General features: G+C 37.1%; 2 protein-coding genes and 1 long non-coding RNA gene across 3 annotated transcripts in view; all 3 read right to left on the reverse strand.

The window, feature by feature from the left end:
• Positions 1 to 964: 964 nt before the first annotated feature.
• LOC136849644 (vascular endothelial growth factor receptor 1-like) lies at positions 965 to 18,658 on the reverse strand. The gene is made up of 15 exons (XM_067122946.1): positions 18,560 to 18,658; positions 17,203 to 17,385; positions 15,177 to 15,344; positions 14,435 to 14,571; positions 12,901 to 13,060; positions 9,577 to 9,837; positions 8,796 to 9,020; positions 8,096 to 8,429; positions 5,925 to 6,079; positions 5,298 to 5,467; positions 4,534 to 4,656; positions 3,768 to 3,979; positions 3,541 to 3,646; positions 2,490 to 2,621; positions 965 to 1,187 (listed from the first exon to the last, which is right to left on the reverse strand). Exons 2-15 carry the CDS (start codon positions 17,339 to 17,341, stop codon positions 1,011 to 1,013), a joined length of 2,499 nt encoding a protein of 832 aa, XP_066979047.1. The 5' UTR covers positions 17,342 to 17,385; positions 18,560 to 18,658; the 3' UTR covers positions 965 to 1,010.
• Positions 18,659 to 19,453: 795 nt separating this feature from the next.
• Positions 19,454 to 24,201, reverse strand: LOC136849645 (platelet-derived growth factor receptor beta-like). The gene is made up of 7 exons (XM_067122947.1): positions 23,878 to 24,201; positions 23,488 to 23,627; positions 22,196 to 22,337; positions 21,209 to 21,351; positions 20,326 to 20,494; positions 20,049 to 20,179; positions 19,454 to 19,591 (listed from the first exon to the last, which is right to left on the reverse strand). The coding sequence occupies exons 4-7, from the start codon at positions 21,281 to 21,283 to the stop codon at positions 19,454 to 19,456; spliced, it is 513 nt and encodes a 170-aa protein (XP_066979048.1). The 5' UTR covers positions 21,284 to 21,351; positions 22,196 to 22,337; positions 23,488 to 23,627; positions 23,878 to 24,201.
• Positions 24,202 to 25,024: 823 nt separating this feature from the next.
• The window catches only part of LOC136849607 (uncharacterized), a 14,321-nt gene continuing 12,546 nt past the window's right edge, over positions 25,025 to 26,799 (reverse strand). The window contains exons 2-3 of the long non-coding RNA XR_010856339.1: positions 25,552 to 25,649; positions 25,025 to 25,281 (exon numbers count right to left, since the gene is read on the reverse strand). This is a non-coding gene — a long non-coding RNA (uncharacterized lncRNA). The remainder of the gene's footprint in view (positions 25,282 to 25,551; positions 25,650 to 26,799) is intronic.

Here is a 26,799-nt window from a genome sequence, read left to right on the forward strand (position 1 = left end):
CTAGGAAAGTAACTGGAACATAAAATTGGACATTCGGTGTGCTTGCTTGAAAGCATTATTCTTTGTGACTGGTTACATTCAGTTCGATTTAGCTCTGCTCATTAGATGTGATTTTATTTGCAATTTTAGCATCTACTGTAATTTGGTACATATATAGGGTCACACTGTATCTCTGCACAGGAACAGGTGTCGAGAAAGATGAAAAAGGTTTGCTTTTGAACATCTTCAGAAGTGAAACTATGAAAATGAGAAAAAAAATGCATTTAATTTTTTCAACAAAGGAAGCTCAGTTTGAGTATTGTCTTATAAGTTATTGTTTTTATATTTAACATTTTGATATATATTTTCATTTATATATATTTATATTTACATATATATATTATAGGCTATATATACAGTGAACCCCCCGTATTCGCGGGGATGCGTCCCCCGCCCCCCGCGAATAGGTCAAATCCGTGAATGTAAAACCTTCTAAAAACCTTAGATCTGCCCAATTTTGATAAAACCGCCAGAAAAACCCTGTAAAAATGCTTATACCTGAGTATTTTAATAGTTTTATCACAAAAAGTGCATTTATTCATGAAAATTATATGAAAATACAGTAATTAGTGAATATTTCTGTGAAAAATACCGCGAATGGGCGAATTTTCCGCGAATGATGGCTAGATATGTTCCACAGAGAAACCCGCGAATGCGTGAGTCTGCGAACCATGAGAACACGAATACGGGGGGTTTACTGTATATTTATTTATGTGTTTATTACTTATTATCAAATTCACTTATCTTAAGTGTCTTAACAGATACATCTTGAACCTGTTTCTTCAACCTGTACCTTCCAGTAAGCTACATTAATTACTGCTTCAGCCAAGTAATCCTAATTCTCACCTTTACATCATCAGTTTATTCTTCTGTCTACTCTGTACTGACATATAGGTCAGACTCTTTTTTTTTTTTTTTTTTTACCTTAATTCTGATAATTTTTAGAGCTAAACTTATTCCAAGGCTTCTACTTACACATACTCATTCGCTGAAGTTCTTTTGGGGCTGAATATATCGAAGGACGACTGAGGGGAAGATGGGCATGATGACATAGGAAGGTATCCTGTCCCCTGGTCTGGATTGGATGGTGTGCTTTCGGTATGCATCTGAAAGCCATGGTTCATTTTTCTTGTCCCATGTACACCGTCCTGAGTATTGATATTGCCTAATATAGTGTACAAGCAGTGAAAATCTGTACTAATAATGGCCTAAGCAATAATGCCTTGGTTTTACTGCACTTCATCAGATCCTTAGCCTACCTGTTATTTATGCAGCAAAAGATGAAGTCAGGAAGGAATCACTAGTAGATCACATCTCTCTGTGAGTACCAACTCCTGCTAGCACTTATTTTTAACCACCCTAATTTTTTTATGAGAATCTGGACCGAATTTTACATAATTATTAAGTTATGGTTGGAACAGCTGAAATAAACATGGCAGAAATTGTCAAAGTCATCATCAATAACCACCAGAAGTCAATCAGTTGGAAGTGGTCACACGGTGAATCCTTCCACCATGTTACATGATAATCCAGTAATTTGTCCTTAAGCCTTGAGATATGAGTGGAAAGATTTTCTCACTCTGAACTAGTTGTTGTGGTTAAATGTGTTAATTGATGTTTTATTGAAAATGAGATTGCAGAAGTACTAGGTTTAAAATGTACATCAAATGATGCACAGCACCTGGTAACCAGTAGAATGAGAGATTATGGTATCCACAAGCCAAAATATTGAAAGTTTAACCATCCTGTTAAAACATGTACTATTATGGAATGCTGTCCAGTGCACAAAAACAAGGGCTGTTGTAGGAAGGATACATATTACCATAACAAATGTTTTGGATAGGTTCCCATCAACTGCTAGAGTACGGGATACAAAATCTTGCCCAAATCGGACACCTGTTGATGCAAAGCATTATGTGATGATAAGGAAAGAAGAGTTGCTCTTTCTGTTATATCTGCAAGAAGCATGCCTTCGTAGTAGGAAGTAAAATCGAATTGTCTGAAGGTTTCAAAATTGATTAAGTGTAATCTCAAATAGTGCATGAATTGATACGACTCATAAAAGACTGTTGCAATATTCGTGTTTTATGCAATTTCACTCGCCTTAGTTATTTTATTTTTCATTTATTTATTTTTTTTGACACTGCCTTTTATACCATAGCCATAAGATTTCCATTAAAACTTCACATTTTGCTTTTAAGTCTGTCATGAGGAATTAAACAGATGTACATAAACAGATAAACATAAAGAGAAACATCTGTTGGAGTCCTTCCTAGTGATAGATCACTATATAACAAAAGCAAACTTTGATGCTGGTTGTAACTCTTAGGTTGTGATTTTAGACAGAATTCCAGAAAGCTAAGTATTTCGTAAAGTAACATAATTCTTGATACAGATTCTGTTAGAACATGATAGAATTTACGGTCCAAATTAGAGAAATTTCAGCATACCTCATTTTGCGACACTCCATCTCTGGTGATGCATCTGATGTCAGGTGATGCCAACATCTCCAAGTAATCTGTCTCGTGTTTGAAACGTTCCTTATTCATGTTCAGGTACTCTCCATTCTTGATGTTGTAGTACTGTGGAAGATATGTTTACCATTGGCAATGTTGTGGAAGATTTCATTAGCCACTACATTACTACGTTTAATAACGAAATAGTACTGATTGTTGTCAAATGTTTTAGAAGGTAGTACGTTATTAATCATGTATATTTTCTTGCATGAATTCAAGCCAACTATGATGTAGATAAATAACAGAAATATCCAAGTGTAAGTCTGTTTGAGATCTCATGTTTATGTATAAAATCTGTAAAAAAAAAAAAAAAAACTTTAGCATAGGCAAAAAATTTATAAGTATTTTGATCATCTCTCTCAAATAAGTGACTGCCTAGAAGTGGTGAGAGGGCATCTAATCACCTACAGTTCATTCTTGGCTTTTAGTTCAAATGCATTTTAATGCACTTATTTGTTACACTATTCTTTTGTGTAAATGATGCAAATTTTACCTCTCTCAGTTATTCTCTTATATCACCTACACAAATTTTACAGCTTTCATGAAAATTTCTATATTTGGAAAATAATAGAAGGTATCCTGACTGGGACTCGCATTCAGAGTTGAAACTTACAGTGGGAGTTGTAATGTATCATCAACCACTTGAAAACGTTTTTCTAGTAGCCAAAAACGTTTTTCCAGTAGCCACAACTGGGGTGCCAATGGACAGAGTTATTGTGCTAGCAATGGGTAAAAAACTAAATCAGATTGGGTTGATGGGACAGTGGTACTTGTGAGTGGCTTCAAAATTGTTGACAGAACTTTTATGGTGATGTGTGAAGCAACTTTGAAAATATAGGAGATTTTGCAAGTGCTTCATTGTTGACAGTGTAGGTAAAGATAAATCTGTCAATAGCCCAAAATATTAAAATCAATACTTTTAGAAAACAAATCAAAGCATGGCATGAAGGCATCTTGGAGAAAGATACAGAGTTTCAGTCCTCACCTGAGTTGTCTCAGGCATTAGCATCTTGCTGAGCCTGTTGGCCAAATGTCGAAAGGATGGCCGATCCTGAGGGACGCTCTCCCAGCATTGGCACATGATTTTATACCTGTCAGAAAAATAAATAAAGATCACAATTTATCTTAATCAATGAAATATGGAAACAGATTATCAATTTTAACAGTACACACCAAAAAAATCATCATACCAACATTTGAACTTGTGCTTACAGGTCAGTGTTTGCGTATTCAGGTTTCTCCATTCGGTATCCGTTCTCTAGACTCGGTAAGAATGTGTTGTCAAATTGGACCCCTGGATATGGTGTAGACCCCAAACTGAAGAGTTCCCATAGAGTCACGCCAAAAGACCAGATGTCGCTCTGGACAGAGAATATCTTTTTGCGAATGGCCTCAATTGACAACCACTTCACTGGCAAGGGGTTCTGTGAGAAGAAATATTGCAGGACTGGATGAATATACCATTTTTAGTATCCTTAAAATGTGAGTTGTCTTTCTCAGTAATAAAGATGAGATTTTAGACTTGACAGTATATTGTTTGTCATGAAAATGCTGAAAGGTATTTTACCTAGAGTAGATACAGTACAACTTTTTAGATTGGACACCTAACTGTAAGGAACTGTAACGGGAGGAAGGGGGTCAGATAATTAGACTCTCATCAGTAGATCTCAGATTATTAGCACACTGACAGACTGTTGAGCAATGCATGATTAATCAATAATTCAGTCATCTAATAGATCGTTGGTCAAGTGATCAGATCAGTGCTCAGTAGGACTGATTAATAGTTTAATCATTAATGATCCATAAATGACTGATCAGTATATCACATGAGGATTAGACCACTGATCACATGAATATAGATCACTCACCAATAAATCACAGGAGCAGTAGATTGCCAGTTTTTAAATCACTTTTGCATAGACTACTAATCATTAGGCTACTGATAAATACATCACTTGTCAGTTATCGTAAAACTTACACCAGTTCGTTTAAAGTATACGTCATCCTGATAGATGTCTCTTGAGAGGCCAAAGTCGCTGATCTTCACGACATTGGCCTCAGCCAGAAGCAGGTTTCTTGCTGCTAAATCTCCATGTAACACCTAACAGAGTGAATAAAGGGTCAAAATTGGATTGTCAAAAGTTAGTAGGTATACAAAGGCATAATTAAAAAGTGATTAGTTATATAGAGCACAAATCTCTTCAAGTATCATACTAAATGTGATATAACTAGCATTTCAAAAGCTTGTGTATTCAGAGGCATAGCCTATTTAGACTTTTCAAAGGGTTTTTGCTACTGATCATCCTCAGGTCTGACTGTTGTGATGTCATGAAAATCACAATAAGGTCTCCCCCAAGGCCATTTGTCAGTGATAGAGATAAACAAAGGCAGGAGAAGTGAGTTAAAACCCTCCACTAAGGTGAAACATACTCCTTAAAGACCAAGATGGACCCTCTGAAGCAGTCTTTGTCCCTTGGGATCCATACCCACTTGTATCTCTGGACAGTAAAGAAAATTACCAAGGCAATAATCCCTAGCTAAGACATCAGCTGGCAGTTAATCCCTCCCTATACTGTGATCTCCATCACATCACCTGTTTATCCCAAATACTGGAGAGAGAAACTCTACCCATCCAGCCACATGGGGCTGCTAACAGACAGATTGAAGAGACAGCTTAAAATAATAGACAACCTTGGGAGGAGGAAATAATGGAAAAAGGATAACAACTAAGCTTTACTGTACCTTTCTGCGGGTCAAATAGTCCATGCCCTCGGCCACTTGCCAAGACCAACAAATAAGGTCAACAGTCGTGAAAGATGACGTCACTCCAGGAATTGTGCTCTTATCATACATGAAATAGTTTCCCTGGGAATCACACACTTTTAATGACTGCTGCTTGTTGCTGTGGTTTCCTGTTATATGTGGAGAAGGGTGGTAAAGTTTCTGTTTTCTTATATTTAGTTAAGAGACTAAAATGAGCATGGTTGCCTAAATCAAGTTTGGGCACTGGCAGAAAGTATTAATGGACTAACCATCCTAAACAGTAACAGCACTCCTTTTTCAATAAAGCTGGTTAAGAGTTCAGGGGAAATAGAAAATGGCAGAGAATTCTTCAGTACTGATCAAACTGGTTACTCTTTGTGTTTGTAAGTAGCCTAAGCAGTATCAGATTGTAGTATCCAGTGTTCATGCCCTAATACGTAATAGATGTACAGCAAATGTGTTTGTTAAGAAATACTGGTATTATAGGAGCATAGCCAACAGCAGGAAAGCAACTGAAATCTATCTGTCACGTGCATGCATGCAAAGACACATCTATGAATCTAGAAATAAGAAAAATTTTCACTGCCATGCAACCCAAGTGATTACCTTTCTCCAGTACTGCCTCTTTTGCTGCTGGTACCATCTGGTAAGAAGGATTATGCACCATCTCCATTCTGTTGGTCAGGAAATTCCCACACTGAACGATCCTGGGAGAGCTAGCTTGGCATTCCCCATCCCTCAAATCCTCATTAGAGATGTTGCTGCCAATATTATAGTGCAGAGATGATGTCACTGATATTGTCATAACCAGTACTTTTAAAAACATCAAGCATGAACATTAGGAAAATATTCCCAGTGGAAAGTTATTGAGAAAATCACATTTATTTGGATATTAAATCACTCGGAGATATTATGAACTATTGATAATACTTGATACAACCAGAGGTAATTTTACTTATATTGTACTGTATATTGAATGCATGTCAAAAGGAAGTTCTCTAAGCTGATGATGCTTTGTTAATTTAACTAGAGAAATCATATTTTTTGGGTTCATATTTTGATGTATAATTGCTTTTCTATCACTGTACTTAGAGAAAACAGTTTTATTCACATTTGTATTTAAATTTATATTTTTACCTCAGGATGGACTCTGTAATGTATACAATTCAAGGTCTTGAAATAATAAAAAAAAGATCTCTGTACATTAGTATTTCACAAAATGCACCCCTGAAAAGAGTGCTATATTCAGTGATGTACAGCCAGATAGAAAGTCACTGGGTGAGACTTGGTAGAGTTATTGCTTGGCCTTACAATCTTATCAAATGGAAGACGTGCATTGACCTACCAAGAAAGCTGATGATTCTGACAGTTAGGACTGTGTATTCTGAAGTATAAGCAGCCTACCAAAGTATCCACAAGGACAAAAATGGAAAATATCCTATGGCTACTATTAAAGCTTGACAAGGAAAGACTGTTGAAGTGAAAAGCAGTTCCTTGCTCTGGCAAAAGATAGAGCTACCAGGCAAAGAGGTAAAAGCCAGGATCATCTCTCAACAATACCATATTCTCAGTAAAGAAGAAACATTAAAGCAGTAGTAGTAGTAGTAGTAGTACAACTGTTTTTAGAAAGTATTATGCACAAAAGTTGTGAGAAATTAGCCAATAAACCATAAGATGAAATTTCAGCCCAAATGGAATCGCACCACAAAATAAAAATATCAGCCATATGGATGAAGTCACTTTTGAATTTGAAACAAGAAAAAATAGCAGTGGCCAAGAGATTGTGTACAACTTTGGAGGTAATTACATATAGTCACCATCATCATAATTGCTTCAAACACTGTAATGTCACAGTCACGATAATTAAAGTACGAGTTAAAAACAAGGAGTCATTTAAACCATTTTTATTGCTTTCTGCAAGCTTAATCAGGATCTGCTTGCTGCAAATTTTTCTGTTTTCAAGGTTTTCAAAGCTGAAAAAGAAATAACAACAGCTTCTGAAATATATGAATCAATACTTCAAGTGGAGTTCATCAGATGCTTCCAGAGTTGTCAATTTTCATACAGATATTTGCAATAATGCCAGAAGATATTTTGACACCAGAATGTCCTTTGGAGGGTTGGGGAGGATGGAAACATATGTGAAGTACCATGGGAGAGTACAGATTGAAAAGTAGTAATTTAATCAACTTTGAACTTAGTTTTACACAAAAAGGAACTGAAAATGCTGTGGTGAAATTGATCACTGACCATTGGAGTGGATCTAAAGTCCCATAAATTGCAATCCTGCTATGATTCATAGGCTTTCTCCAGGTTAATTTCCTCCCTCCTGCCTTCACAGCTCAGGAGCCTCTAAGCATTTTTAGGAATCAGTACCATACAAGAACACTCAATAACCAAGCAAAATACAGTATAGTACAGTACTGTAGTCTTACCTGCAACCTGACAGCAGCAGTTTCAGCTCATTTTTAAATAATATATCATTGATTCTTTGCTTCAGCTTTGTGGCTGTGGTGAAACTGGCCACACTTGGAGTTAGGTCACACAGCTTCCTTTTTCTCCATTTTCAGTCAACTAGTAACTACACTAGTTAGCATACAAAAATCAAGCAGGAATCAAGTTAGTTCACTAACCATACCTTTATTCCGGCATTAGCAGCAGCTTGAAACTTTTCACAACTAAGCTTACAAGCTTACAAAATGTGTAGATAATGGTAGTGAGGAAAAGTGCAAAGTCTTATAGAGGTTGCTCAAATGAAAGAATGGTAGATTGCTTACGAGGACGAATAGAGAACTTTAGGTGATGCTGGAGACTCCAATAATATGTCACATTTTCTTCTACCAGTAGACATGGCAGGTGATGCTGTCTGGGCAGACTCATAACATTCTTTTTTGGAACGTGGTGGCGACTGAGGGTCACTGGATGATTTGAATGGCGCTGGAGATTTGACAACTGGCGAGAAAGGTGCAACACTCTCGCTACCATCTCTTCCACTTAAGCTGATCAAATCAGTGACGGGGTCGATGACATTCTCAAAATTATGTTGATTACAGTGAAGGAATTGGAGAAGGCTGCCATGTTGGCAGTACTCAACAAGAATCCATAGCTCTCCTGATATCAGAATGGAAAATGATGCAGTAGATTGTTAGTGGAAAAAGTGTCTAGCATAATTTTATAAGATTTTTTATGCTTGCTTAAAGAAAACTTTGCCAAGATTTTTCTAGGAGAATAACATTGTTCTGCAAGTTTAGGCTAATCCTCTATATTATCACATTCTTAATGTGTATTTGTTAACAGCAGAACATTTATTCTCTTTATGGACGGTGAGTAGGATTTGTAATGAAATCCAGGACTTTCTCTATACTGCAGTTATTAATTAGAGGACAAAATCTGTAAAATTTCACCCCGTGGTCAATACTTACATCACCATGTAACAGTAAAGATACAGGTAAAATTATCTTCATGTACATGTCTTACCTTTGCTAACATTAGCAGTGCAAGAACCCATAAGATTAACAATGTTAAGATGCTTTCCAATGTGAATCATGATTTTCAGTTCTTGAGTCAGTGACATGATCTGGGTAGCATCTCCCTGCATCTTGCACATTTTGAGGGCAACAACTGTTTTTGATACCCCAGGCTCCAGGTTTGATACTGTGGCTTTGACTACACGCCCAAAGGCTCCGGTTCCAAGTTGCTGGCCTGTTGAGAGTGTACACACAGAGAGGGCAAGATGTAGATTATTCCAATTAATGTCAGTACATTGAGAAATCCTTGGTTATCCAAGAAAGAATATTAAAATTACATCTTTATATAATCTAAATCAGGCTATACTGTTAGGCATGGGTTTATAACAGCATATGAATGTATTCACATAGGCACTCATGTGGGGTAAAGGTTTCAGTAGCCTGCAGAAAGCCAGTAATGCAAATTACAAGTGGACCTGCTTTGAATTGTCTCAAGAGAGAAAAGTTGCTGGAATATACTGAGAGCAAGAAGGTAAAAATAATTCATTGATATATCTACATTTCATTGAAGGTATAACTTCGTGAAAATGTAATTGGAATAAAATTGAAAATGGCAACTAGAAGAAAAATATGGACTGGGATGGAGATATCACAGTACATCGCATTTGCCTATATTAGAAAACCTGAAGTGGCTACAGGATCAGTTTGTTTCTTCGTATTGTATTCTTTTCTGCTCTACTGTTGGCCCCATTCTACCACTGATGCAAATGAAGTCAAGTACACTGGCTCACCCAATTGTATTTGGTCCTTAGAAACTTCCCACTTGTGGTCATAGGGAAGGAGCTCAGCTTGTTCGTCCGCTGTGCAGTCTGGGTTGAGTTCGTTGGGCCGTCCTCTCTCAAAAAGGAAAGCCAGATTCTTCTTTGTCTCTTGTCTCTTGAGGAAGTCTCGTCTCACTCTCCTGAACAACGCGAGAACTACCACCAAGAGGCAGACGAGAAAGACTGCACATACACTCACGATACCTATAATGGTTTTGCTGGGTCCCTCACCTGAAAAATAGCAAGGGAGAGTGATTGAGTGGGTTGTGTATATGTGTATGTATTATGTATGTGACTGTGAAATATTTTTTGTTAAAACAGAATTCCATCAAATATAAGGAGCCCATACAAACGCCAAAATGTAGAAAATAAAAGCTATATTTCAGAGACCAAACTGTCTCTCTCCTCAGGCAAATAGTGAATGAGAAAAAGTTACAGAAAATGGTATTTGTACCAGAAGGTCCATAGGTCAGCTGTTACGTCACTCCATTTGACAATTTCTCTTTAATCTTCTTAATCGCTGGTTGGAGGAAGATTTTATCTATAATATCTGAATCCCACACACCTCTTGAAAGATTCATGGTGTTTCTTTGTTTAATCAGTTATAAAATTTCAAGTGGTTAGCCGGCCTCTTTTTCCCTTTCTTAGGCACATTTTCTCCCAGTGACATTAAACATTCTGAAGATTGCTGTCACAAATTCAAAGAAGCATTTATACCACTTCGCAACATAAAACTTTTAAGTTTTAGCTGTAGATGCTCTATTCACAAAAGTGCCAGTACAGAGCATTCTACAGTTTTTGAGGGAAAAATTAGTCCCCCTATTCAGATAATTTCCCACTAGCCCTAGATAAAATAATAAAGTTAGTTTAGTTATGTGTATCAAATAACATCTTTTCATTCGGGGAATCATTCTATAAACAAAAAATTAGGGTGCAGCAATGGCAGCCCTTTAAGTCCTGTTTTATCCAATCTATACATGGAATATCTTGAAACTGTAATAATAAATGCAATAAAACCTAAAGACATGCTATGGATGAGATATGTAGATGATGTCTTAACATTTTGGGATAATAAGTGGGGCAATTTCAATGAATTATTTTCAAAATTAAGCGCATTAGTGCCTAGTGTCAAATTTAAAGTTGAATGGGAAACAGACAACAAAATTCATTTTCTTGGCGTTTTAATAATTGGAGACAACAGAATACATATTTACCATATACAGAAAACCAACTTTCTTCTTGTCATGCATCCATTTTTATAGCTATCATGACATCGCTATCAAGGTTGGTGTAGCCAGCAATTTATTCTTAAGAGTCATAGAGATTTGCTCCATGGATTTTCTGGAAAATGAAATTGAACTAATCCGTATGCAACTGTCATCTCTAAATAACCCTGGCTATACAGTTTAAAAAGCTATCCACAAAGCAAACACTATTTTCTACCGTCCCCCCCATAACAAGACCAGAGAGATGCCCAACAACAAAATAAAAACCCCACACCTGGACAGGATTAAGACGATGAAACAGACACCTGGAAACTCAACCCTTTTGCTTTTACCTACCGAAATACCTTGGCCAAATCCTGATTAACGCCCAACAAAAGCCAGTACCCCAAAGACACAGGAGTTTACGAAATCCCTTGCCTCAACTGTGACCAATCTCATATCGGCTTTACAGGCAAATCACTCCCCCAGAGATTAATACAACATAAACTTTCAGTTAGGTACGGACAACAGAGCTCAGCTGCTTTTAACCACATAAATAACCATAATCACAGAATAAACTGGAATATGTCTCGTATTATTTATAGCAGCAATTGTCGGTTCAAAAGCCAGATGGTGGAATCGGCTTTGATTAAACAAAGAAACACCATGAATCTTCCAAGAGGTGTGTGGGATTCAGTTACTATATATAAAATCTTCCTCCAACCAGCGATTAAGAAGATTAAAGAGAAATTGTCAACTGGAGTGACGTAACGGCTGACCTTTGGACCTTCTGGTACAACTACTGCGTTTCTGTAACTTTTTCTCATTTACTATTTGCCTGAGGAGAGAGACAGTTTGGTCTCTGAAATATAGCCTTTATTTTCCATATTTTGGCATTTGTATGGGCTCCTAATATTTAATTATATATACACACACATACATACATAATATATATATATATATATATATATATATATATTACTAAAAGGACCTCATTCAAACTGGATGGTATCTAATGGTGTATTTATTCAGAAAAAGTTACAAGCTTTCTTGGACAAACAGTCCACATTATCAAGTATCCGTATTCAGTTTGAATGAGGTCCTTTTAACTAATTCTACTAATGCACAGAACAATTGTATGTGATAAAGTTAATATATATATATATATATATATATATATAAAAATCCGCGAAGGGAAGAGTAACAATGGAGTGCTGCAGACCTTTCAACAAGTCGAAAGGCCTTGCAGCACTCCATTGTTTCTCATTCCTTCCTGGATTTTGTTCTTATTTACAGTATATATTCATCACATTCCATATTTTCGTGATTCAGTTATACACGAACATAATATATATATATATATATATATATGCACATTAAAAGATATATATATATATATATATATATGCACGTTAAAAGATATATATATATATATATATATAGATAGATAGATATATATATATATATATATATATTTCTGTTGGCATCAGAATCCGAACCCCAGTCTCTCAGATGAAGGCCAAGGTGCTATCAACTGATTTACACAGGTCTTAAAAGAAGCTGGTACCTAAGTGCTCTTGTAACTGAGGTTTTTCCTGAGCAGATACCGCTTAAAAAACCAACAAATTTTACCCAACTTCCCGACCCACCAGTGAGTCAATTGGTAGCATTTCATTCGAATTACCCCTTCAATGTATATATGCTGGTGTTTCAAACAAATAAATTTTGGACTCATATGGGGATCGAACCCCAATCTTTCAAAGGAAAGGCCAGGCCGCTACCAGTTGGGTAGAATTCGCTGGAATGTTAGGCGGCAGCCTACCCAGGAAAATCCTCATGTACAGAAGTATTTAGGTTCCAGCTTCTCTAATGACTCGTGTGGGTCAATTGGTAGCAACCTGGCCTTTATTTGAGGGGCCAACAGTTTGATTCCCGATGCAAGTCAGAAATTTATTTCTGTGAAAACAAATCGCATGTGTTGATTAGTTCCATGTGTATATATATATATATATATATATATATATATATATATACACAGTATATATGTATATATACACACATTTACATAAATACAGAGAGAGAGACTTACCACGCACAGTTAGGGTGAGAAATCCTCTAACAGATCCGGCCCTATTTCTAGGCTCGCATACAAAACGTCCCGAGTGGATTATGGGATCCAGGTGAGCGATCGTTATGGTCTGGGTTGTCCTCCCGAGTTCACCGAAATTACTAGGGAGAGGCTGATCATCCTGTTGAGAATTTGAATCTCTTGGGTAAACTTTTTATCTGGTTTATCTCCACTACAACAATAACAACCACAACGACAGTAAAACTGGTCATAACCGCCATGAGGCGTCAAATAAGTATTTTTCATGATTAGAAAAGCTTTATATACTAGTAATACCCTTCTCTAACAAGGCGTGCATGAAAAACAAACTCTTTCAGAGTATAACAAATTCCAGTTACATTCATACATGCTTAGACAACATGAGTGAGTGTAGTACTTAAGGTTGAAGAATTCATGACAAAATAAAGCATGCGTAAAAAAAAAAAGGCTTTCTTAGAGTATTATAAATTCTGGTTACCCTCATATATGTATAGACAACATGAGTGACTGAGAGCAGCGGTAAGGTTGAAGAATACATGAAAAAACAAAGCATGCATGAAAAATAAGCGCTTTCATCTTCTGAATAATAATCATAATATCATATTAATAATAGCTGTTTCCACGGCATTTAATTTATATATAGAGTCGTCTCTGTTCGTCTGAAACTCTTCTTTTCATCAGTATGTGGCTGGTGTCCCAAGTTTCCTAAGGACGTACAAAGATTTCTGTTGTCTTTGGTTTATTTCCTCTAACATGTCGACAGCGTACTGACGGTCAGCTATGAAAGTACAAAAGCAAATGAATTAAGATACGTCATGTACAGGTATTTATAGCAGGCAGGGTATTTACAATAGATGGGTTGGTCAGTATTTACAATAGATGGGTTGGTCAGTAGGGTGAATTTTAGTCATAGGTTGGTGACGAAATCATCTACAGTAGACCTAGCCGTTGTTGCTGGCTGGAGGAGGGTGTTGGCTTGGGCATCCCCACTGGTGTGGTAGGTATCATAGGCCATCCAGGTGACATGTCATCGGCGTCCGGTGCTCTCTCTCTCTCTCTCTCTCTCTCATGACTGTGTTTGGTGTCGGCTGATTTCTTACATTTCTCGTATCTTAATTAATTCATTTGCTTTTTTACTCTCATAGAGGACCGCCAGTGCACTGTCGACACGTTGGAGGAAACAGACCTAAGGCAACAGAAATCTTTGTATGTCCTTAGGAAACTTGATATACCAGCTACATGCTGATGAAAAAGAATTGTAAGACGAATAGAGAAGACTGTATAAATTAAATGCCGTGGAAACAGTTATAATTTCCAATGCAACTGCCTCAGGGAAGGTCTCCTCCCTAATAATAATAATAATAATAATAATAATAATAATAATAATAATAATAATAATAATAATAATAATAATAATAATAGAGTATTACAAATGCTCGTTACACTCAAACCTGCAAAGACAACATGAATGACTGAGAGCAAAGCTCAAGGTTGAAGAGTACGCGAGAAAACGAACTTTTGTCCAGGTGATGTCGATGGGAGGTGTGCCGGAGACGGAACAACTGAAAGTGAAAGCATGTCGGACCATCCGCTCTTCCTTGTGGTCATTTGGCCGCATGTTTCCTGTTCCTTCGAGAACTACAGGGATGAGAGCTGCAAAGATAAAATATTCTTGCTAAGTAACCGCTGCAGTGCATTACTCTTGTTTTTTGTCCGTTTTTTTTTTAACCCTGCGGTTGCTTTGTTTTAGGGAACACAGGTGGGTGAACACAAAGTACTGTTGTGCTTCGTGCATAAAGTAAGCGATATTACTTGGAAATTGCTGCTTTTGTAGATCACTGACTCTGGCTAAATCAAAAAGATAGTCAAGTACCTCATATTTGTCCCCAGTATAACAGTTAAACACGAATGAAAATTCTAGAATGATGTGAGTATTCAGTGAGTTTAGTCGAGGATGTGGTGCCTGTATGAAAAAGGAAGGACCTGGTGTGTGTTAAATACTATGTATTTTGTACTACGAGGTGGGAAGGAATATATATATATAAAAAAAAAGCGTATCTGAAAATTTATGGCTAGTTTAACCCTTATCCCGTGTACAGCAAAATCAGTTGGGAGTGATGACGTGATCTCGCTATCAGTATCATGACCCCTGGGTCAAATGGTTTTGATGACAGTTAAGGAAAACTGCAAGGATGATTGCCAGAGAATAATTGCACGTGTACAAGAAAAACCAAAAATTATTTATAGATTATTCTCACCATCGACTTTGTGGTACAGTGTCATCTCTCTGCTCTGATCACCCGTTTTTCGAAGTCCAGTGCACTTATATGTCCCGTCATCTCTACTGCTGACGTTTGCAACGTCTAAGGTAGCAATCATGTCAAAATCACCTACTTTGCTGATTTTGACAACAGGTACTGTATAATCTGTAAACAGAATAATCTGGCAACACTATCTCGGGTATAAATAATCAACAGTGAAAACTGATTTTAAAAAATTGTAAAATTGGTTCCCTGAAAAAATTTGAAGATTTGATTTTAGATTTGATAAGTGTGATGAAGCTTTTTTCCTTTGGAGTTATGTAGTTCCTAGGGGTGGTTTTGAAAAAGTTCTAATGGCATTGACTACCACTATATAAAGAAATTTCAGACAACTAATAAAAAACCAGAGTTGTTCTATCAAGGCAAAATGTAATATTTGGGCCAAGCCAATCTATTTTCCTGTCCTGGAGTCACCAGAAGTAACAAAAAAGATTCTTTGTGCTCAAAAGATCGCGCCTGCTATATTTTCTCCAACAGGCATTCTTTGTGCTCAAAAGATCGCGCCTACTATATTTTCTCCAACAGGCAATCAGATATAGAGAATCGCCACTGTTGGGTATGTATTAAACCCCAAAAATAAATGCGTGGTATTTGCCATAAGCTTTCTATCAGGAAATATTTAGTCTTGTTCTTTATTGGGCCACATATAAATAGAAGATAGAATATAGAATTTAGGCCAGAGGCCAAGCGCTGGGACCTATGAGGTCATTCAGCGCTGAAAGGAAATTGACAGTAAAATGGTTTGAAAGGTGTAACAGGAGGAAAACCTCGCAGTTGCACTATGAATCAACTGTTAGAAGAGGGTGGAAAGTACGATGGAAACAGGAGAATAAGAACGGAGGTACAGTAAAAGGAATGACGGGGGTCACAGCTAGGGGGCCGAAGGGACGCTGCAAATTGGAAATAAGAGCACTGCAAAAATAATGACAAAGAATGATAGAATATCTGGAAGAAACAATAGAAAAAGAAGTGAAATTATAGAACAGGAAGCAACCCACACCCTTACACAAAAATCGAGTAAAGATGAGGATACCCTCATCATGAAAGCCAGGATAAACATGCTGGATATAAAGGCAAGCTCGAAATGAAAGTACGTAGATGAATTTTGTGCTCTCTGTAAAGAGCATGATATTACGGAGCATTTTTTCTGGTGCAAAAGAATTGGATAAATTAAAAAGACAGGACGTAATTGTTGGCATATTAAAGATAGCGTGGCACATTTGTTATATGAGAAGGACACTCCTTATGTGCCAGTTTTCATTCATTGCATATAATCTCTTGTACCCTTATATATTATGTTTATGTACTATTACAAACATTCCTATGTATTAATAATATTATGTTTATGCCATCACTGCTTCCTTTAATGTATGCATGTCATGGGAACAGTGATATTTCGGCAGTACTGTTGCACCTGGGACAGTCATTCGCACAGTTAGCCAGAGATCGCCCCGACGATTTCATTTAACTTTCGCCCTCTGTTTTGTATCATTCCGCAAGATTACAATGTAAGAACCCACTTTATATTGGTGTTTGCTTTCACCCACCGTAAGTGTCAAGCTAGAACTCCATAAACATACAGTGATCATTGACATATTGAGGAAACAGTATAAAGCTTGGGAAGTACGGTAGCCTAAATAAGACAGGATATTCAAAAGGAGGGAAGAGTTCACAAGATTATATTGTAGACTGCACTAGCGAAGAACAAAATAATGCTGTGACTTATCCAATGCAAAAGGCCACAAACAATGCCAGTATGTTACACTCAAAACAAAGTGTTTCCCAAGAAAGTATAAGAAAAGGAGCTTTGAGCCTACTATCAGCAACGAGAGAGAGAGAGAGAGTACCTGACTTATGTCTCTGACATCCTAACACTTTTCACATATTCTGGACCCCCTTCTAGCGTAAGGGAAGAAAGCAGCTTCGTGTGTTTTGCTTGGGATAAAGAAGTGAAATCCTTTACCTCCTGAAGACACTCCCTTGCCTGAGTGCGAGAACGTAAGATTGACGGAAGAAAAGGTGAACCTGGAGGCTGCACAAGTCAAGGCGAAAGAATCCGTCTCGATGGAAGTATAATTGGAAGTTGTTAGCAGGTCCTTCATTCCACCGGTGCCGCTGTACTTGAAGGAAAAAGACTCTGCGAACTCTGGGGAAAAAAAGTTACTGTTAAAAATAATAATTAACATGAAAGTATACAAGATGTGCTCCGTGAATTTTGCTGATGATTTACAGTCGACTAGAGAGCAGGAGAGGGAGATAAGTGTGGAATTTATGTATTGATTGTTATGCATCTTTTCAACTGTAATAAACATGATCTCGTAAACCCTTTTCTGCTGAACATAAATATATAAATCATAAATGACATAATGCACATACATATATACATATATATATACATATGTATATATATATATATATATATATATAAATGGCATGTTTATGCTTGAATGCATATATGTCTGACAGTTTGTAGCAAATTTCTCAACTAATTTCTCACCTTTTATACATTTCTCTCCTTTTATATAGCGTATATATATATATATATATATATATGCACATGTAAGCCTAATCATTAGGCCATAAATGTCGTTTGATATCCAATTCACGTTATCACTTATAATTCCCCTTCGGGGATATTCCCGAAGCAGAGTGAATTGGATATTGAACGACATTTGTAGCTTAATGATTGCATATATGTGTATATATATGTGTATATATATAATTATATATATATATATATATATATATATATATGTGTGTGTGTGTGTGTGTGTGTACGTGTGAATGACAGTTTGTAACAAAGTTTACTCATAACTGTTTTATACTCTCAAATATAAAACCACAAAATAACATTATGTCAAATTCAACTCTAACATAGGACGTTATGCAAGATACCCTGACCAGGATTTGAGCTGAACTGGGGTAACAAGAGACTTCATCCTCTCAGTCGACAATAGGGGATAAAGTCACTGTGGCCCACGTTCCAGTCTCAAGGAGACGTTGGTTAGAATCTTGTTTGTCCCAAGGTATAATGAATTCGAAGTGAATGTGTTATATGAAGACTAATCGAATAAATATTTATATATGAATATAATCTGTTGATATATATACATACAGTATATATAAGTATTTCATACAGTATATATAAGTATAGAGAGAAAATTTCAGTTGTGGTATATTGAGAATAAAAGAGTAGAAAGAAAGCCTCATAAAAATTTTTGTTAGCGCCAAAGCAATCCATCACGCTAGAGCTGAGTGAAAGAATATTTCATGTAAAGAAAGGAGAATGATAAGACGGGAAGGAAGAAAGATCAACAAACCTGAAACTACAATATTCGCAAATTCCTCTTTCTTTCCAGACCGACATCGGATCCTGGCAAATTCTTTAGCCACAAACGTGCATTCGGATGAATGGTGGTTCCCCTGTGTACTGCATACGTAATCTGGAACCCTATAAATCAACGCTAAGTAAGTAAACAAATTGTTAACCCCTTTTTACATGTAATGTAGATCCATATTAGTGAACTTTCTTATAAGAATGTGGGAGGGCAAGAGGTAAAATGAAATACAGTAGAGGAGGGAAAACCTAGGATGTCCACTTAATATTTTAAAACCTCCAAAAGCATTTATTAGGGTTAATGATATTATTTAATGGAAAGAATTAACCGAGAAATGATGCCAGTTTTTGCCTCTTGCAAAACAGATGTGTGAATAACAGATACCCTCATACCTCTGGTTCCCTGAAGGATTCGGGGCATACACCGTCTGGGCAGGATTGATAATGCCAAGTGATGTTCTCCATAGGATACCCAATAGCATTGCAACTGAGAGTTATTGTGGCGTTTGGTCTCGTGGTGGCGTTTATTCCCGTTATTTTCAGCTCCGTTTCACCTGTTTTGGAGAAGCAGTTTAATTTTAAACCCGAGTGAAGGAGCTTCAGATGGTGAATGTCTAAAAATAATGCTGTAGGCCTTATTTAGTCAGAAATTTTTCGTACATGACTTTAATTAGTGAGGCCGTGGTATTACCAAGTCTAAATTTGCAACGAATTTCCTGAGTGAATGAGTGAAAAGAAACAATTACAGGGCAAATATGTTTTTTTAACTATGAAAAATAGTTTAGCAAAAAATTCCTGATCTCTAAGCTCACAAAAGGGATCTGCCATGGAGCAAAAAGGTTGAATGTAAAGAAGAAGACCTTCTTTTGACTTCAGGTTACAAGGAGACTTGCTCAGTTTTGACGCCAAGTGAGGTGTTCGTTGTCACGGTCACCGTGTGCTCGCCAAAGTCAGAAGGTGTCGCTCTTTTCTTCTCAAGTATGCATGTGCCGTTCGGGTACTGCCGGTGGTCGATCTGAGACCGAAAGGGTCTTTGTAGTTCCGAGATTCAGATTGACACTTGGAATGCAACTCAAGGCTTCAGGCAGTTTTAGTTTTGAACTGAATAGTTTAACTGGAGTTTAGCTTCCATCCTAAATTTACATTATGGTAGGCTTCAAGTTCTTTTGAGTATTTTCTTCAAAACTGTAAGCATCATCGGATTTTATTGCATTGTCTGACAAGGATAAGAGCAGTCAACATGAAAATGAGTAGAAAGTGAATTAAGTTAATTAAGCTAAGATAAATGTTAGATTTTGGTAAACTGTACAAATTTGGTACCTTATGCATCAATGCAACGGGGGAGAAGTGACGTACAGAAGGAAACAGGAATAAAAGGTGAAATTATAGGGAGAAAGTCATGAGTAAGAAAAAGGATGGAGAGGGGAGAATGAAGTATAGATGAGATCTCTCTCAAGTAAGTTATCACTTACCTTGCTGTTTGACTGTAATGTGAAGGATGGAGGAAAACTTGCAACCTCGAGCTTCCAAAATACGTCCTCTCCTGTGCTGCATGTGATGTTTTGTGTGTCAGTGCTAACTGTTAGGAAGGGATTCTCATTCTCTGGAAAATGGAACACGTATATTTGTACTAATACGAAAAAAAAATATGAAATCTCTTTGACCAAATTTCGTAAAGTTTCTTTATAACAACACACAGCCTAAACGCCATTCCCTTTGTTCGAAATAATGAAAGAAGAAACAGTTTACCTTTAATGTTTATGTCCCGTGTCGCCGGTAAGGGAGATCGCCCTTCGATGTTGACTGTGCAGTTGTATGTTCCGCTGTCCTCTAGTGTGACGTTTGGGACGCGAAGGTAACTTGTATAATACATGTGCGACTGAACACTATGATATTCTGGTGCTATCTCAACTTTTCTCTGGAATGAACGAAAATTATATAATATATATATATATATATATATATATATATATATATATTATTGACAATGTGTGTGTGTAAAAGGAAGGTAGCCGGGGGGGGATGCACAAAGATTGGAATTAGACTTGAGGTGTCTATGGAAGCCCAGGTGGGAATGTATGAAGGAACTGTTCCCCTTGTGAAGGCGAGTTGTGAATGTGAGTATGTATGAAAGAAAGAGGAAGTTGTTTAGATTATTATTATTGTTGTTATTCAGGAGATGAAGCCTTTTCATATGGGACAAGCTCACAGGGGCCATTGACTTGAAATTCAAGCTTCCAAAGAATTCGGTGTTCATTCGAAAAACGTAACAGCAGGTAATGGGAAATATAGAAAGAGATCAGTTATTAGAAAAACGGATCAATTAACAAATTAACAGATGAACTGTTTGCCGAGTATATGTGGCTTTAAAAGAACTGGAAAGGTGAGAAATGAGGAGTTCGTGTGAAAGGATGGATGAGAGCGTTTTGTGCTAAGGTTTTCTGCTCACTTCTTTCATCTGCGGTGGGACAGTTTAGGTGTGAATGGGCAGTTGACCTGGAATGTTGTCTTGTCTCTGGTGTCAGTTCATGTTCGGGGAAACCGTGTATAGTTAAAAACATATATACAAAGTAGCCATACCTGCTGGTGTGTATATATATATATATATATATATATATATATATCTACTCACTCCATTGGGCAGAGTCCAGGTAAAAGTGGGCTGCGACTGGAATTTGTTATCCAAAATTTGGCAGAAAAGTTTCATGTCATAGCCCACCACTGGAAAAGTATTCTTGGCGATGTTCAACCTTGGCGGTTTCAGAGGTCCTTTAACTGAAACATTTGAGACAGAATGAAGCCAGTGGACACATTATACAGACATTGAAAGTACCAGATTATCTTTCTGCTGATCGCTATATCCAATATTTCAAAGTGGGATTATCACATTTACAGAGTTTGATTCATTTATCTGGACAGGTATCACTCATAATTTCAATTATGCCTACAGTTATCATAGTAGTGCGAAACCTGTACACATACAGACTCATACATGCGCGCGCGCGCACACACACACATGCACATATCTATATATGTATACACACATGCAAATATGAAAGTATATATAGTTGAGGTCATACAAACGTATGATGTAGTGTTGTTTAAGTGAAGAGGCTCCACCTTCCATTGCAAGATTTGAAGCGTTATTCAGGATGCACTCAATGTAAAGCCGGAAATTTCACTTTTCATCTTTCTCTCTTCCTCGAGTTTTGTTTTATCCGTTTATACAATATGAGAAAAACGTACCTTTTTTTTTGGCCAAGTTATTAGGATTTTTTTTCATGATTACATGAAAAGTGACATTTCGTTCTGCTCGTTTACAGATTAACACAGAGATCAAAATGAGGAAGGACACTGAAAGTTTTGCCACACTTAAGCTTGCTTTGGTTTCACACGACATTGGTCTGCATTGTCGCATATAAAATGTCAAAATTAATTACTGTTGCTTCAAATTTTATTTAGAAAAATCTTTATTAAGATATCACTATTCCATCACTATTCAGATTTATTATCACACACACACACACACACACACACACTCGGGCGCGCGAGCACAAGGTAGAGAGAGAGAGAGAGAGAGAGAGAGAGAGAGAGAGACATTCAAGAATGAAGGCCGTACCTTCCACTTCAATACTCTTGTTGCCGTTCTTATAGATATAACCGCTAAAAATATAACACTTATATTGTCCCTTGCTGTCCTCCGTCAGGTTTCTGAGCTCATAGCCCGCCCTCGGATCCTCCAAAGGACCTCTGTGTATCTCCTTCATATGATGAAAAGGGGTGACATAAAAAAGCTGAGGTTATTGGCTGGGATTGGAAGGTTTAGCTGAAGGTTATAAGCTTCAGGATTAAAAATTTATGGTCAAACGCTAAAATATTTGAAATGAGTGGTAAAAACTTGCATGCTGAAGAGCTCAAATTTAATCTTCCAGTTTCAAGAAACACCTTGACACTGGAGGTTAAAAGCCTAGTCACAGGTTACAATGTAAAATATTTAATTAAACTGAAGTCTTGACATTAAAGGTGAAACTGTAAGATTTAAATTGTAAACGTTAATAGTTAAAGGCTAAAATGTTTCAGTCTGCAAGATAAGAATAAATGGATGAGATGTCAAGAGTTACAGAGTGAGAGTTGATGTTAACGAGAAAAAGGTGGGACTAGTAGTGGCTCTCAAGGGAAAAGTTTAAGTACTATTAGTTAAGGATGATGTTATGGTTAAAAGGTGGAAATTAAATACTGAAAAATGGTAAATGTTGAAGCTGAAGTATGAGAGTCACAGGTTAAATATATTCATCAGTTAAGGGCTGTATAATATACACTATAAATCAACGGGCAAAATTGCGAGTTACGCCTCAGTTATTAAAGTTTAAATGTTATAATTCATGGACCTAGGTTATATTAAGGTCATAATTCATAGGTTAAGGATTACGTCTGTGGTTAGATGTTGTAGGTTGTAAGATAGAGGTTATAATTCATAACTTCAGTGTTACTGAGTGTAGAGCACCACTTTAAAAGTTATACTTTGTAAATCATAGGTTGAATTTTAAGTTGCATTTTTAGTTAATAAAGTAAAGTTGTCTTCTTTTTCAAAATTTTATTAGCATAATCTTCTGCAGCTTAAAACACAGATTATACCTATTAACTTGAAAGTTAAAACCTTGAAGTTTTTGGTTTGAGTTGCAGGTTAAAATTCGTTGTTGAAATTCAAGTAGGCGGATATGGCTATATATTAAATCTAAATAATACAAGATGCAAATGTAGTCTCTAGGCTAAAATTGGCGTTGTCAGGTTACGTCTTACTTATTCAGTGATTAACGAAAGTCTGTTGTTACTGATATAACGAAGGTTGCAGATAAAACATCGAAAAACGTAGGTTGTCTGTTACGAAGTACAGATGAATTAATTCCTTACCTTGCCACCATGTTCAACAACAACTGTAAGATTGGGCTGGGTGGGTCTACAGTCCAGTACTACTTGGCCACCGACATGCCCTGTTTCCTTATGGTTTTGACACGGACCTAAATCAGGTTCGGCAAAGTCTTCTTCATCAGCTGTAGAGAAAAGCAGCTTAACTTGAAAGATTTGTTATTGATGCTGAGGTTTTAAATTCTTAAATGAGAACAGCAGTGAGAGTGACATTTTATATCTGCCATTGTCGAATAACATTCTATGAAAATGAACTCTTGGAATGTGGTAGAGACTCGTAAATTAAACAAGTTATATTTCTATGGCAGTGGAATTTGACATCAAAACAATCGACTTTCATAAGTTTGTGCTGAGGGAAGAAGCGCTGTCACTTACAAAAAAGGTAGACATAAGTACTGGCAGATGCCCCGGGGTCACTCAGGCTAGTGTTCTCATAATGGCAGTGGTAATGGCCCTGACTGTTAATGCCACTTAGCTGAAATATAACAGGCGTAACATCATTTAGAAGTTATGTTAAAATAGAGCCATAGTCACTCTTTGTACTGTACAAAATTCAGTATATATAAAAAACTTGCTGCCTTCAAAGTCATAAGCTTGTTGCCTTCACTGTTGTATATCAAACATATATGTCTTGGATTCTTCTTATACCTCCAGTTTGGATTGATATTTGTCATCTGTCTTCAAAGTCCGGGGTTGGTTTCTCATGTCCTGAAATAAAGATGATCAGATGAGGAATGCATTAAAAAACTTGCTTGGGTAATAAAAAATTAACACATGTTCGAGTTAGTTTACAGAAAGAAAGCATTTTTTTATAAGAGAAACACTTTACACATGAAATTCATATCAGTGGTATGAAAATATGTATGCCCACTGGGGAAAACTTGGAGAGAAGTCTTGGTTGTGACAAAATTAATGGCGAAAGGGTGTAAGGAGGTGGGGGTGTCAGCTTTGTCAAGGAGAGTACAGATAGTGCCTTAGGCATGAAAAGAGTAGGTATATAAAAAGAGAGGAGATTGTTCAATTGGTCCCCTGTCCAGTTTAGGTCTGCTGGAAACAAGAAGATAAACGAGGGAAGAATATATGAATGGGGAAAAAAGGAAGCAGGAAGAGAATTCCAGAGGTGTGGCGCGAAAGGAAAGCAGCAGTCACTAAACCTGGCAATCCAAACATTGCTGACAAAAAATAAAAGTGGCAATTGAAGGCATGACAGTTTTCGTAAGTTTAACTGACTCTCCTGTAAAGTTCGGTGAAACTTAGACATCGAGTAAATAAATAAATAAATAAATAACAACTCAGTAAAATACAAAAGTGATTCACAAGTAAACATTGTGTAACGTAGAACTAAGCCAGTGATGTTAAGAAAGTTTGTTATTAAAAGTCAAGATTCGTTTTCCACGTTATTTGGTAGTGGTTGGTGATGGCAGGAACACGGCAAGTTTCAGTTTTTCTGCGATGTTTTGCATCTGTTTAGGTCACTAGCCTTCTTTTCCTCCCTAGCATTCTTAAACACATGATCTCTGGGTCCTATGTCATGAAAAGAAAAACTGCTGTTTAAAATTTCCCAGTTCAACTTGGCCAATATATAGCCCTGTATTCAGCGCAAATGCAACACTTGCGCGCACCCTAATGGGGAGAGACTTACAACTTGGCAGTCCTGGTATTTGTATGTCCAGACGAGAGGTTCGTCTCCCACGCAAGTCAGTGTTACAGTTCCATTTGCCAGAAGTTGTTCCCCTTCTAGGATCCTTGGGGGCTTGGCATCCTGCTGACTGCATACCGCTAAAATGAAAAGGAGTTTTTAAAGAGTTGGTAACATCACTTCTCGATGCACTGTAACTAAACTATAAGGAAAGGTTGTTACGCCGCCACAGTGCAAAGCGAAAGTTATACAAGGCGCAGTCTAGCTGTCCCAATTAGGAAAATGCTTCAAACAGATATCTAGATGAATGACATACATAGTAGGTCCTTTATGGGTTGTGCTGATCCTTGCTTGTTGTGAATCGTTTTATTATAAAATAAAAGGGAAGGAATTGTGCATCTAGGTCTTACCTGTAAAACTTAACCCGAGAAGCAAAATGTAGACTTTCACTTCACGCATTCTGGAGATAGAATCCTTTCATCACCATGTAAAAGTTTTGATGGAAACCCTGTAAAAGAAAGCAACAATTGCGTAGATGAGTAATTTAGTCCCCAGAGCATTTTGAAATTGTCCTCAAGTTGAAAACGAGTAGCTACTGCTACACGTTACTCCGGGGTTCATTTCAACTATATCACAAGTTTTGAATGTCAAGATAGTTGTTATTTTTTGCATCTCCTCAGCTTTTCTTATTAAGTCTTGTAAAGAAATGGCCTGCAACTAGAAGTGTTGAGAATAGACCTACTGCTCTCTTCTACAGTTAGGCTACACCTTTTTTAGATATGTATAAATTCATCCAGTCACACATGTATCCGCCCTCCTTACACAAATGTGACGATGAAAATGTCCCTCCTTTCTTCTTAGAAAAACTATAAAAACAACCTAAGAATTAGCAGGTTCCATGAGTCTTCTGTGTAGTTGTGCGGGACGGCTGAAGTATTGTGGAAGTGTTCTGCACAACTGGTTCAGCTACAATTCAGCCAATGAAGTATGAATATAGCAGTGACCGCTCTTGTTGGCTTTTCATCTGGTGCCTCCGCAGTTGGTGCAGATTTCCTCGGTTTTTACAGCATGGGAGAGTTGAGAGTGAACGTGACCAAGAGTTATGTTATGTTGTGCTGAGGTTCTCGAAAACAACAGCTTCAGATAAATAAAGACTATTAGATGTTAGTTCGAAGTCGGACCTGAAAATGAAGAAAGACTGTGGGAAAAACAGAAGAAATAAGTAATAACAGTTTGTCTCACTTTCCCTCATTGCTATGGAGTAATTAAGGCGAAGAGAGATATAGATGCGGTAACACAATGACATCTGTCCATTAGAGTTTGTTTTTCTTATTTTTCCTGAGAAAGAAGTGCATGTGTCCACAGTTGTTATTTAAAATATGAGACTTCGAACTAGCAGCAGGCCTAAAGGCACTACCTACCATTATTGCTCCTCAGGATTCTGACGGTCATTTAGACGTGATAACAACGCAAACTGGGACGTTTGTGACTTCATAGCCACAGCCAGGGGTTCAGCATAATCTGCATTATGAGAATTTTTGTTTAGGGAGGCTTACTTTCGTCGAGGAATGAATTGCATGATCCAAGGGGTGGGATCCTAACGAGTTTACCTTAATACTAACGATAACTGGTATTCGGGTAATGATCTACGTCTTGAG

The sequence above is a fragment of the Macrobrachium rosenbergii genome, chromosome 21 (assembly GCF_040412425.1).
Source record: "Macrobrachium rosenbergii isolate ZJJX-2024 chromosome 21, ASM4041242v1, whole genome shotgun sequence".
In the NCBI taxonomy this organism is placed as follows: domain Eukaryota; kingdom Metazoa; phylum Arthropoda; class Malacostraca; order Decapoda; family Palaemonidae; genus Macrobrachium; species Macrobrachium rosenbergii.